The sequence below is a fragment of the Equus asinus genome, chromosome 7 (genome assembly GCF_041296235.1).
Source record: "Equus asinus isolate D_3611 breed Donkey chromosome 7, EquAss-T2T_v2, whole genome shotgun sequence".
In the NCBI taxonomy this organism is placed as follows: Eukaryota; Metazoa; Chordata; class Mammalia; order Perissodactyla; family Equidae; genus Equus; species Equus asinus.
This window is the reverse complement of record NC_091796.1, coordinates 94,983,661-94,996,258: the sequence shown is the minus strand read 5'-3', so window position 1 is coordinate 94,996,258 and position 12,598 is coordinate 94,983,661. Positions and strand designations below refer to the sequence as shown.

Sequence of the window (12,598 nt, the reverse complement as noted above, 5' to 3'; positions counted from 1 at the left end):
AAAGTTGATTCTTTTTTTTTTGTTTCTGAATGTTCTGTACTTTCTGCCAGGCATCTGTTGCAGTCTTGACTTTTGATGGGCTTAAAATTAGAGGAAATCTACAAATGCATATGAGTACACATAGGAAGAAAGCAGACATTGGCTGCTTTCATCTTACTGAAAATTTATTTCAAGAGTAAACAGTTACTGAATTTTTTAAAAGTTTCTTTGTGACTGAGATATATTTGTGATGAGGATTTATTATATCAAAATCAAACAGGCATGAATTATGCTAATCAAAAATTAATTTGCTCTCCACTGGATCCTGGAGATAGTTTCCAATATTTAGTAGTTTTTACTTTCTTTTTTTTTTTTTTTAAAGATTTTATTTTTTCCTTTTTCTCCCCAAAGCCCCCCGGTACATAGGTGTATATTCTTTGTTGTGGGTCCTTCTAGTTGTGGCATGTGGGATGCTGCCTCAGCGTGGTTTGATGAGCAGTGTCATGTCCGCGCCCAGGATTCGAACCAACGAAACACTGGGCCGCCTGCAGCGGAGCGCGTGAACTTAACCGCTCGGCCACGGGGCCAGCCCCAGTAGTTTTTACTTTCTTATATAAAATAATCATTTATTATAAAATTGAAGCATTTGTTCTTAAAGGTTGGAATTGATTATCCTACTGCAGGATTTACTGTTCTCTAGGAGAATTTTCTGTTTCTTAGGGGTCACAAAACTGACCATGGATATGGAGGAAATGAATTCAACAAATTGTTTTAGGCCAATTTCACCTTTAAACAGAACTTTGCATTATATTTCTCACCAACAAGATTATTTGATTTGTTCTTTTAACTCTTATTGTTATGGCATGTTAAAAATTTAACTTTGGTTTCACCTAGAATTTTCAATATTAGTTAATGCTAAACTTGAAGCAGAAAACAAGATTTCAAATATACAATCAAAATGCAGCTGTGGCATGTGACTATATTCATGTTATTCCACATATTCTATTTTACAGTGTAAAATTCTGGAACAGCGGTTAGAACAGGGAATGGTATTCACAGAATATGAAAGAATTCTTAAAAAACGGCTAGTTGATGGAGAGTGCTCAACAGCACGACTTCCTGAAAATGCAGAAAGAAATCGATTCCAAGATGTTCTTCCCTATGATGATGCCAGAGTGGAGTTGGTCCCAACGAAAGAAAATAATACCGGTTACATCAATGCATCACATATTAAGGTGAGAGGAACATTTAGAGTAATTGACAGGATGTGAAGTTTTTAGTTAAATTACAAGAATGTTAAGAATTGTATTCATGTCTGTATGCTAAAAACACCCTAGTTTTGAACCATTGTGACAAAGTATATTATAAGCAGGGAAATCCATACCCCAGGGCTAGGGAGAGAGTGTGTGGCAGCAGAGCCAGAGTCACGATTGCTCTCTCCACGTGGTAAACCACTCTGCCCCTACTGTTGTTATTAGCACGCAGGGAGCACTTATTAGCCCGGATTTAGAACTTTGTTCTTCCAAATATGAAGACGTCTCTCTAGCTCATAAATTCTCTCAGGAGCAGCTGAATTGGTTTTTCCTCATCCTATACCTACCTGCACTTTTATGTAACAGAAATGTCTGGGTTTTTTGATGGTGTTCACAGAGGTTTTACTTATGAAGGTACCATCTGCTCTCTTGGTGTACTCCCTGTAATCATTTTAAACATCGTTTGTTCTTTGAAGAAGCAGAACCACTTTTTCTCTGGAAACAGTATAATTCCATTTAACTGGGGTAACGTTACACCCACTAAACTGGAGAAAGTGATGATTCACAGCAGGGACGTGAGTAAAGCCAGATGCTCTCTCTTCATCCTTTTGCCCTCTGTTCATGCTGGCTAGGGAGTCAAGTCTTTATTTTGGGAAGGAGAAATTTCCTTCTAGTGAGTGAGGATTTATGATCAGGCGTTGTTTTTCTTCCTTCCCACATTCTACTTAGTTTGGCAGTGGTATTTGATGGAGCAATTTCACACCTGAGGCTTTCTAGAGACCTGGTAATCTGCCCGTGAGTGCCAGTACCCTGATGGTCTTTGGGAATCTATGCATGTGCTTTTTAAATGGACATAATTTACTTGAAAACCGAGCATTTCTTTGGAATAACTCATCCAGTCTGTCCTGACTGGATGGATAAGAATTGAATAATGTTATAGTTCTATAGTGGTATTTCAGAATCTTCAATGGCAACCTGAAGAACGGTGGAGAGTCTGAGCTTCAGAATTCCTGATCTCCCACTCACCAGTGTGGACCTCACTGTCCTTATCTCTGAATAAAGAAATGCTGGCACCTCCCCCATAGGCTCCTTCCCCATCAGACCCTTCCCGCCCCCACAGTGCCTGCCACCAAGTGGGTGCTCGGTGAGAGGACGTGGGTGTGACTCAGGGCTGGCAGCCTGATGTGAGAGCCTGGGTGGAACAGTGCTAGGCACAGCCTTCACCCTCAGTGAGTGCTGAGAGCACAGTCACTGTCGTGCCCGAAAACCAGGGGAGCCGAGATTTAACCCAGGTCTCCTGACTACAAGTCCAGTAGTGACTGTTGGATTCGACATCTCTCAAGCAGGTTAAGTCTTACGTGGAAACTTAGTATCTATCATTATGGAGGGTGATCCTGACTCAGAAGGTCAGAGATGAGACCCCCTTAAGTAGGAAGATTTTTTTTCCTGGAAATCTGACATTTAACTTAGGTTTTAGATTCATTGCTAATAGTTTTTCAGATGTGTTTAGTACTTCACAAGGGGAAATTGTGTTTGAAATTTGGGGTGCTGTGATGTTATTATTTTTATAAGAAGAACTATCAGAGCAGCAGCGGCAGCCACTTCCTGAGAGCCTGTTATGTGCAGGGCAGCCGTGGACTGACTCACTTAATCCTGACGACAGCCCCAGGAGGGTCGGTAAGATTCTGATTTTATAGATGAGAACTGAGATTCAGAGAGGTTAGCAAATTGCCCCAGGTCACATAAATTATGTGAATTCAGAATCCATAAGTTTATAAAAAGGTCAGTCATGGAAATTGTATTGACAAGGAAAAATAAAATCCTTTCTTTATTCTGAATAATTTAGTTCACTTTTTTAGTTTTGTCGTGAACAAATGTATATTCATGCATGCATATATACGTATATGTATTATACATGCACATATTAATTTTTTTAATCTTTTCTAATTTCAGGTCTCTGTCAGTGGCATTGAATGGGATTATATTGCTACACAGGGACCATTACAGAACACCTGTCAGGATTTTTGGCAGATGGTGTGGGAACAGGGAGTTGCAATTATAGCAATGGTGACGGCAGAAGAGGTAAGTGCTTATTTCTCTTAATGGATTTTCTCAGCTTCAGAAGAACAGTTAACGTTGATCGTGTGGAATCTTGACCTTTAGAGAAAAAGGCAGGGTCAGACTGTGGTTCTGAATTCCAGGTGTGCTGTCTGTATGAAAGGGCGTCCATTGCTGGATCTCCTGTTGTGTTTTGACTGTACTTGTCTTTCACAGGAAGGTGGAAGGGAGAAGAGCTTTAGGTATTGGCCACGACTTGGTTCCAGGCACAACACCATCACCTATGGAAGGTTTAAGATCACAACCCGGTTCCGCACAGACTCGGGCTGCTATGCCACCACAGGCTTGAAGATGAAGCACCTGCTCACGGGGCAGGAGAGGACAGTTTGGCATCTCCAGTACACAGATTGGCCTGAGCACGGCTGTCCAGAGGACCTCAAGGGGTTTTTATGTAAGTGTCTCATTCCCAGCACAGCTTCTGCTGGAGTGATGGAAATGGCCGTGGAGGGGGAGACTTAGTTTTCTGAGCTGTTTCCTTTATGTTGTCTCATAGAAGCTTTGAACTTGATTTTGTTTTTTTTGCTTTTTAGGTTGGCACCTGAGCTAACAACTGTTGCCAATCTTCTTTCTTTTTTTTTCTGCTTTTTTCTCCCTGAATCCCCCCAGTACATAGTTGTATATTTTAGTTGTAGGTCCTCCTAGTTCTGCCACGTGGGATGTCGCCTCGGCATGGCCTGATGAGTGGTGCCATGTCCGCACCCAGGATCCGAACCAGCAAAACCCTGGGCCACTGAAGCGGAACGTGCGAGCTTAACCACTCAGCCACGGGGCCGGCCCCTGAACTTGTTTTAAGATAAAGATTTTAAGTGTTTAGGGAAGGCTTAACAGAAGAAGCTTTGCAGTATAATTTAGTAGTGAGGAGGATGCCGTAACTGACTGTGAGAGACTCTCTCCTCACTTTCATTTTGTGGATGAGAAAGTGAAGCCTGGGCAGAGTCAGTGACTTTCCCAAGATCACACTGTCTTGTTAGTTAGTGGTTGGGTTTGGTTAATTAGCGCCCACTGCTCTTTATCTGGAGTTCTCTCAGTCAGTGGAGATAATCTGAAAATTCTCAGTTTGATAGCCTTAATCCCTGAGTGCTTTTCTATTTTTTTGATATTTCACAGCATACCTCGAGGAGATCCAGTCTGTTCGACGCCATACAAATAGTACAAGTGAACCAAAAAGCCCCAACCCTCCATTGCTGGTCCACTGCAGTGCTGGAGTGGGGAGGACTGGGGTCGTCATTTTGTCAGAGATCATGATTGCCTGTCTGGAACACAATGAGGTGCTTGTGTCCTTTTTTGGTGGGGAGAGAAGTGGGCTGGGGAAGAGAGGGACCTGGTGGCCTGGTGGTTCAGCTCTTTCTAAACATAGTTCCTTAGGGGTTTCTTACAGAAGATGCTAAGGTAGAAAAGGGACTGTCTCCTAACCAGAACTCTGAGAGGACCCTGGACCCCCCACCATCTCTCCCCCAGGGAATGCATCCTCCTCATGGCTGTTTCTCTCACTCCAGGTGCTGGACATCCCAAGGGTGCTGGACATGCTGAGACAGCAGAGAATGATGATGGTGCAGACCCTCTGCCAGTACACATTTGTATACCGAGTTCTCATTCAGTTCCTGAAAAGCTCAAGGCTTATATAAGCTCCCATAGCTTCTTTTGGGGACCCGATCATGTGAAGCGTTTACAGCTAAAAAAGTGCTTGCCTAACTAATACTTTCCCCTCGACGCTCGATCCACGCAGCCGCTCCATCGGGACATGAATGATGGTATGAATGACGCTGCACTGAAGGAAACATGCAAAGTGTAAGGCTGAAGAGGGGGATTCTTAACTGGGGAAGGGTGCCGAAGAAGGAGGGCGTGGTTTCGAGGGCATCGCCCTGCTCCGGTCTGTCTGATTTGCAGTACTTGCACACATTTTGGAGATTATGTTTTCTAGACAGTTCTCTATTTTACTGAAGCTACACTGGGCAATTCTGGCAATCATTAAGGCGTATAGGTTTCTATCTTAAACTAGTTTTTGATAATGGAATTTTATTTTATGACTAAAATATTTGGGGTTTTCTTGTTGAGAAACTGAATTTTCCATGGGGATGATCCACAGATATGAGTGGTTGCTGTATAACTTTGTATTTAAAAGCGTATTATTATCTTTTGTTGTTTTTAAAAAAACCTTGGGTACTTCACAATTTAGTTACCAAACTCAAAACTACAAGAAGAATCTGAAAGTGTTATTTTGAAAGATAGAAAGCATTTTTATATTCAGAGAATTTTTTATCCTAAAAATTCTATATATTAGTACCTTCTCTATTTTCCAAACAAGAGTTCAACTCATTAAGGTACTGAAATGAGTCAGTTAATGTAAGGGAAAGTTGCGAATGAAGGCACATTATTTAAAATGTAAGAGAATAATCAGATTCACTATTTTTTCTAGTATTATTCATCAACTTAAATGGGTTTGATTTTCTTGGTTGAAAATGAAGTAAAAAACAATTGCATAAGATGGTTTTAAGCACTTTTTTGTTAAAAAACAATAAATCTGAGTTTTAATGTATGTGTTGCTTTATAGATGAAACAGTAACAATGGACATTGTTTCAGAAGTGTTTTGGACGAGATAAGAAATAAGGGTATGTGGGATGATGAGGACAAGAGTAAGTGCTGTGTAAATGCAAGATGGGAAATGCAAGACGCCGTTGTCTTTACAAAAATGCAGTATTATCTGTGCTCAGACTGAGATGCTGGGATGGAGAGTGGGGACTTGGGAGTATGGGGCTGGCCCCCTGGAGGTGGGTATCCCCAGGAAATTCAAGGCCTGTCGCTGTCAGTGACTTACTCTGTCAGCTTGGAGTTCTTCCACCTAAACCTCTATTTTTAACAAATATAATCAGGTTTATATTATCATTAAAAGAAGCCTTGAAGAGGCTTTATTTTCTTTTGATTGAAAGAAAGGAAGAGTTAATAATAGTTTCAGCTCATCTCCTAACACCACAGCCCAAACTTATGGGGCCACCAGGGATTGCTGTGGATTCAAGGGGTACTTGAATTTTAGCTTCTTAATTCGCTAACTGTACCTCTGAGGTCAACTTTAGTTTCTTAGTCCCCGCCCCTATCCTATGCAGGCACATCCCAGTGGGCAGAACCAGGCTGAGTTGAAGGGGGGAGCATGCTGCCTTTGGCCCAGGCTGAGCTGGCCTTGTCCCAGTGGGAGCTGAGTAGGTTAGCACTGATCGGCACACTTAGCTGAGGAGCCGTCTCTCTTTCCTTCTTCTGAGGCTGCTTCTCCAAAATGCTTCCAGAATGTCAAATCTAGGGCGATTTCCCCAAATTACACTATCCTAGGGGGGTTCTGATTCCCATGTTAACTCCTAAAGCAGTTTAACTCACTCTTGTCACCATTAAGTGCGTGTTGTCAGCCATTGCACAGGATTTCCTTCATGCAGTGTGGCTCTGCCTAACCTAACTCTGAGTTCCCCAGAGCCAACCACTTAAGAGGAAAATTCAGAAGATAGAATGAAAAGGAACATTGGAAGTGGGCACATTTCCCACTTAGGAACAAAATACTAATTTTAAATCTAAAATTGTTTTAAGAGTCCTTTTTAAAGAACAGTACACTCAAGTGCAAATATTCAGAAAGAGCCCCCAGAAGAATGGAATAAGATTTTTTTATGGTGTTAATTCCCATCTCCACACCATATAGAGGAGAGGAGTGTTTCTGAAGTTTTTTTTCTTTCATGGTACGTTTTTAAAAAATGCTTTTCTGTCAGGTTTAAACATTTTGAAGTGTCCCATTGACAAGAGGATATTGTAAAACAAAAATCTAAAGAGTAATATATGATATATTTGTGTTCCTGTTGTAATAATTTGATTAGAAAAAAATTACTTATGAGGGCTAAATTATACTGTTTAAATGTCACTCAAAATGTCGCATGTTTGGCATAGCTTCTAAGACCCATTGTAATTTTTTTGTCCCTTTTGAATTTTTAAACTTTTAATTATAGTTAGTGAATATGAAAGTATTTCTGAATAAAAATAAATCTATATTATTGGACTTCAAAATGGTCTGATTTTTAGCGGCAAACTATAGAACATTGAGGATTCATAGGTTTACCATGTCTCAATGATGATGTTACTATCTGCCAAATTCACACAATCCTTCAGTATCTTAGTGTCTTGTTCCTTGATATTAATTTCATATCAAAATTACCAAAATCTACATTTTCACGAAAAGTAGGTTGTAAACCAGTGTTTTCCACTGATCAATTTTGGCATCTCTGGCATCAGTTTTCCTGATTAGTGGGGTCTTTTTTTGTTTGTTAGGAAGATTGGCCCTGAGCTAGCCTCTCTTGCCAGTCTTCCTCTTTGTGCTTGAGGAAGATTGCCACTGAGCTAATGTCTGTGCCAGTCTGCCTTCACTTTATGTGGTATATCACCACAGCATGGCCTGATGAGCGGTACTAGGTCTGTGGCCGGGATCTGGACCTGTGAACTCCGGGCCGCCAAAGCAGAGCTTGCGAACTTAACCACTACACCACCAGGCTGGCCCCTAGTGGGGTCTTTTGATGAAATGTTCTAGTTGATAGTTTTGAGCATAGAAAGTGTTCATTTTAGAATATCATTTGGAATGTTAATTGCAGTCATTGTTAATTACTCTCCTTTGGAACATCTACTGTGAAGCATTCAGAAAGCCCTAGAATTTAGCCATCAAAACCCTTTGGCAGGATTAAAACAGAAGCTGGACCTGTGCTTCCTTGGAAACTTCCAGAAAGAGCAAGGTGGGCAGAAACAGAGAGGAGGAGAGTGTTGGGCAAAGGACTGAGAGATGAAGGCATGGCATGGCCAACTTTTTTGTGAAGCTTTCGTCATCAGAAGAAAACAGTCATTTTTAATCTTCACAATATTAAGAAAATATAAATATATCTGTTATATATAATATAAAACTTTATATGTATTGAAATATAAAACTAGAGGTCAGCTGCAATCAGGAGCAGGTTTAGTGGAGATTTGTATGAACAAATGGAAACAAGAATTACTGTTTACTGTAAATAATGTTTTAAATCTGACTTTTTAAAGGAACTCTGGGATGTAAATTTAGGGAATTTGCTTCCCATCAAGATTTCATGTGGAATAAGCTAAAACTATCTTTTAGTTTAAAGTTCATTTTAAAAAATCTCAATTGGAGGGGAGTGTTTTTTTGAGCTGAGGGATAGACATTTCAAAAATAGAGGGATGGGTACATTAGAAATTTGCCTGGGAAAACATTTCTCAAAAGAACGTGAGTTTTTCAAATTCCTGTAGATAAGGAAGGGCTCCATCTACCCCAATATCTACAATTACTTATAGAATAATGAGGAAAAATCAGAAAATCCAGTTGTTTAAAATTTACATGTGTGGGGGTGGGTGGATAGAGAAAGGATTTTAGAAAACATTTGAAGGGGTCCTTGGATTGTTAAGTGGCGTAGTGTTCTGTATATTGTGGGCAGTTCCCAAATAAAAATTATGCTCTAAAAGTTCAGATGTATGTTGAATTATTGAGAGAGAGAGTGATTATTGATAAAATTATTGAGAGATATATATTCCCCCTGGTAAACAATACTCTAAGTGGGCGTTAACTTTCTTGTCACCCCAAGGCTTATTTAAACCCTAGGGGCTCTAAAAAGTGAACGGTATTATAGAACTAACTCGTCATGATCTGTATTCCAAGAAACATATGGGAACTTTTCTCCCTACTGCTCCCTGATGGTGAGATTCTTCCTGCCTGGCCCTGGGGGCTGAGCCTCAGCAAGCAGTTGAAGCTTCAGGTTGGTCCATGTTTCATGAGCACTCCACGTAAGCAAGTATCCCAGCTTTTGGTACGGAAACTTGAGTGGCGCATGAAGGTAAGGAACAGAATGGGACACAGGATGAAGTGAGTGGGGATGCTGCCTGTGAGGTGGGGCAGGGGAGGAGGAGGAGGAATTGGCAACACATCCTGCTGCCTTCTTGCTTCCACTTACATATCCTCCTCTGCATTGTCACTGGCATGAAATGGGAAGTAGAAGAGGGGCCAGACGGGAAGTTGGAGGTCTGCAGCACCCAGCTGAGGAAGCTGCCCAGGCAGACAGTCGCCTGTAAAGGGTCTCTCCAGGTCGCATGTTTATAAACTAGGGTCTGGCTGCACTTCATATTTCCAAAAATGTTAAATTACCCCCATATATTTGAGAAATTAAAATACTTAATTTTCAAAACCTAGAGTAAATCTCAAGTTTTTCTAATATGTTGATGGTTAAGAAAGAGATAGTAACCATATACTTATTTTTAATTATGCTTTACTATTATAAATAAGTACAAATAAACGACAAGAAAGGAATAATTGTATTTGAACTCACTGGAACACTAACAGTATGGCTGACATACTGTTCCAAATATTTGGAAATTACTAATTAGGTAAATCTTTGATCATCTTTCCTTAAGTTCCATTAAATGACTCTGTGGTCTGTCATATAAAAGGACTGTTTAGAAAATCTAAGATCCTTCAGCTTTGAATCTGTAAGCAGTGTAGCCACACTGGCTGTTGCAGTACATGATTCCAGTGTCATAAATCTGCAATTTTAACTGAAGTGGCGGGTGGTTTTTAAACTGTGTAAAAAGACCAGTATTGTATTTCATTTGTCACTGTTGACATTTTAAGTGCGCATGTGTATTTTAAATCCACACTCTAAGAGCTTGGTGAAAAATATCTACAGTGTTCACTCTTTGGAGCAGGTCTATACTACCAAAGAAGATCGGAAGGTTGGATTATCTGGGTTAGCCAGAACATGAATCTCTCAGTCCTCAGTTTTTTGGGTAGATTGATGAGTACAGATTTAAAGGTAACTGGCTTTCCATTACCATTTATCAGCTGAGAAAAACTGAATAAATGGGGAATATAAACTCATTCTCATTTTTCATGAGTAGAGATATCACAGGTCAGACTGTATTATGATGCTAAGAGACTGTCCAAACTTTTTTATTCTAGAAATTTATTAGAAATCACTTGAAATTAATGGACCATTGAATGAGACAAATTTATTTTATAGTAATATTTATTGAAATGTAATCTTAGAGTTAAGGGTCCTGGAAGGGTTGAATGGTTAGGTTGTTTTACTGAATAACACCAGTGCAGTACTGGCTCAGTCAAACAGATATCCTGAAAAAAAGTAAATATTCTCCAGACGTGACAGTTTGGTTTTTGTGGCACAATAAAGAAACTGAAGCAGGAGTATATTGTATAGACATGATTCTTAATGTTTTTGAAAATTTTCTGTTAATATCAGTTGGGATCTTCTCCATATTAGATTTTTTTAAAATTCTATATTAAAAGTAAGCAGCTTAATTTCTTGTTGTAGAATTAAGCTATTACACAATTATTAGTATACTCAATTTCTAACATTGAAAATGTGGAGAAAAAGTAAAAATAGTTGTTAATATATTAAGCCTTTTAAAAAACCTTTTTTTTGTTTTTGAGGAAGATTAGCCCTGAGCTAACATCCATGCCCATCTTCCTGTACTTTACATGTGGGATGCCTGCCACAGCATGGCTTGCCAAGTGGTGCCGTGTCTGCACCCGGGATCTGAACCAGCGAACCCCGGGCCGCCGAAGCAGAACGTGCGAACTTAACCGCTGTACCACCGGGCCGGCCCCTCACAAACTTGAATACACAGTCAACCTTACTCAAAGACTGATTGGCATTGGGCCATTGGAATATATTTTTGCTTCTTACTGTATTCTCAAGTAATTTTTTACATTAAACTATAAAACACAGATTTTTATCATACAAATGTTAAATAAATATTTTCCTATGAAAACCCCTCCGTGTTTCACTCTATTGCGCTTACTAGAGGCAGTTGCAGTCGGCCTGTGGATGTGGGGAGCCGACAAAGGGCCTGGAGCTTCCGCGGGGAGGTCCTCGGAACCGATCCCCCCGCAGATACGAGGGACGGCTGTATTCTGAACTACAACAGTGCTGTTTAGTTCAGATGAAGAATTACACTAACAAACCAGAAATTTGTCGTATATTTGAGTTGTATAATCTGGTTAAAAACTGACGCAATCCAAACCCTACCCATTGTAAATTTAACAAAGCATAGTTTAAAAATAAACATCTAGAAAGCAAGTCTATTTATATAAAAATTCCAACAGAAGGTAATATGATTTAATAGGCCTAACAAACTTAGAACCAAAATTTAGAGAAAATTTATATAAATACTTTTTCTTAGAAAGTTGCTCTATAATTCAAGCAATGCACTGGGAATTCTACCTTCATAAAATGGTAGTATAAATAGTTGCCTAGTATTACTTTCTAGTTTAAAAAGCAATTTTATGTGCTACCGTCTGATCAATAATGTAAAAATGTATAATTAGAAAAGCTTAATTCTTTTAAACTGTCATTGGTTTGTAAGTGTGTACATTTAATGGGCAAAGAAGTCTGAATGACTGAATGTAATATATGTGAAATGAATATATTACAGTCTATTTTTGCCATAAAAGTAAATATTGAAGCAAGATTTGTGTGTGAATATAATAGCGCAGTTAAAGCTATTTTGCCTCTTTTTTTCACTCTAGATCTTATTGCATTGGGGCATATCATTAGTCCTATTTCCCCATGGGGTTATTTTAAATTACTACACACTAGATTGCCAATCTGACATCACATATCTCTGCAGTAATCAATCACTGAAGAGCTAGAATGCATCTTGCAAAATAGCCAGCTTTAAGTACTCAGGACATTTGGGCAACAATGAATGCATTTGAAGAATATGTTTGTGTGCTTCCCAACAAAGTCAGCTCCCAGCAGGTCGGCGGGTTTCCTCACACTTCCGTCCTTGCAGTGGAACTTACTGTTAATTGTTGAAAGTCCACTTCATTTTTCAGTGGGGTTGTTTCTGGACCAGTAAGAGCAGCATGGGAAACTTGTTAGAAATGTAAATTCTTGAAGTGCATCCCAGATCTAAACATTCTGATTCAGAAGCTGTGGGGATGGGGCCCAGAAATCTGCCTTAACAAGTTCTCCAGGTGAATCTGATGTACGTTAAAGTGTGAGAAGCGCTGCTTTAGTAATTAAAAAGCCGTAGACAGATGTTCGACATAGATCTCAACTTGAGATTTATAACATAGTCAAACTATAATTAATAGGCACTAAAGTTTATTTAGGCAATTTTTATTAGGTTAATGATATTTACAGTTACAGTAGGCTGAGTAATGGGCCCACAAAGATGGCCATATCCTGATCCCCTTTAGTGGTGAATG

General features: G+C 39.6%; 1 protein-coding gene across 3 annotated transcripts in view; it reads left to right on the top strand.

The window, feature by feature from the left end:
* PTPN21 (protein tyrosine phosphatase non-receptor type 21) overlaps positions 1-7,389 on the top strand; it is a 78,316-nt gene extending 70,927 nt beyond the window's left edge. For all 3 annotated transcript variants that reach the window (XM_044774165.2, XM_014845859.3, XM_044774166.2), the window contains 5 exons: positions 993-1,214; positions 3,186-3,314; positions 3,507-3,741; positions 4,458-4,618; positions 4,847-7,389. In XM_044774165.2, coding sequence (XP_044630100.1) covers positions 993-1,214; positions 3,186-3,314; positions 3,507-3,741; positions 4,458-4,618; positions 4,847-4,975 — 876 coding nt within the window. In that variant the 3' untranslated portion in view covers positions 4,976-7,389. The remainder of the gene's footprint in view (positions 1-992; positions 1,215-3,185; positions 3,315-3,506; positions 3,742-4,457; positions 4,619-4,846) is intronic.
* The last annotated feature ends 5,209 nt before the right edge of the window (positions 7,390-12,598 follow it).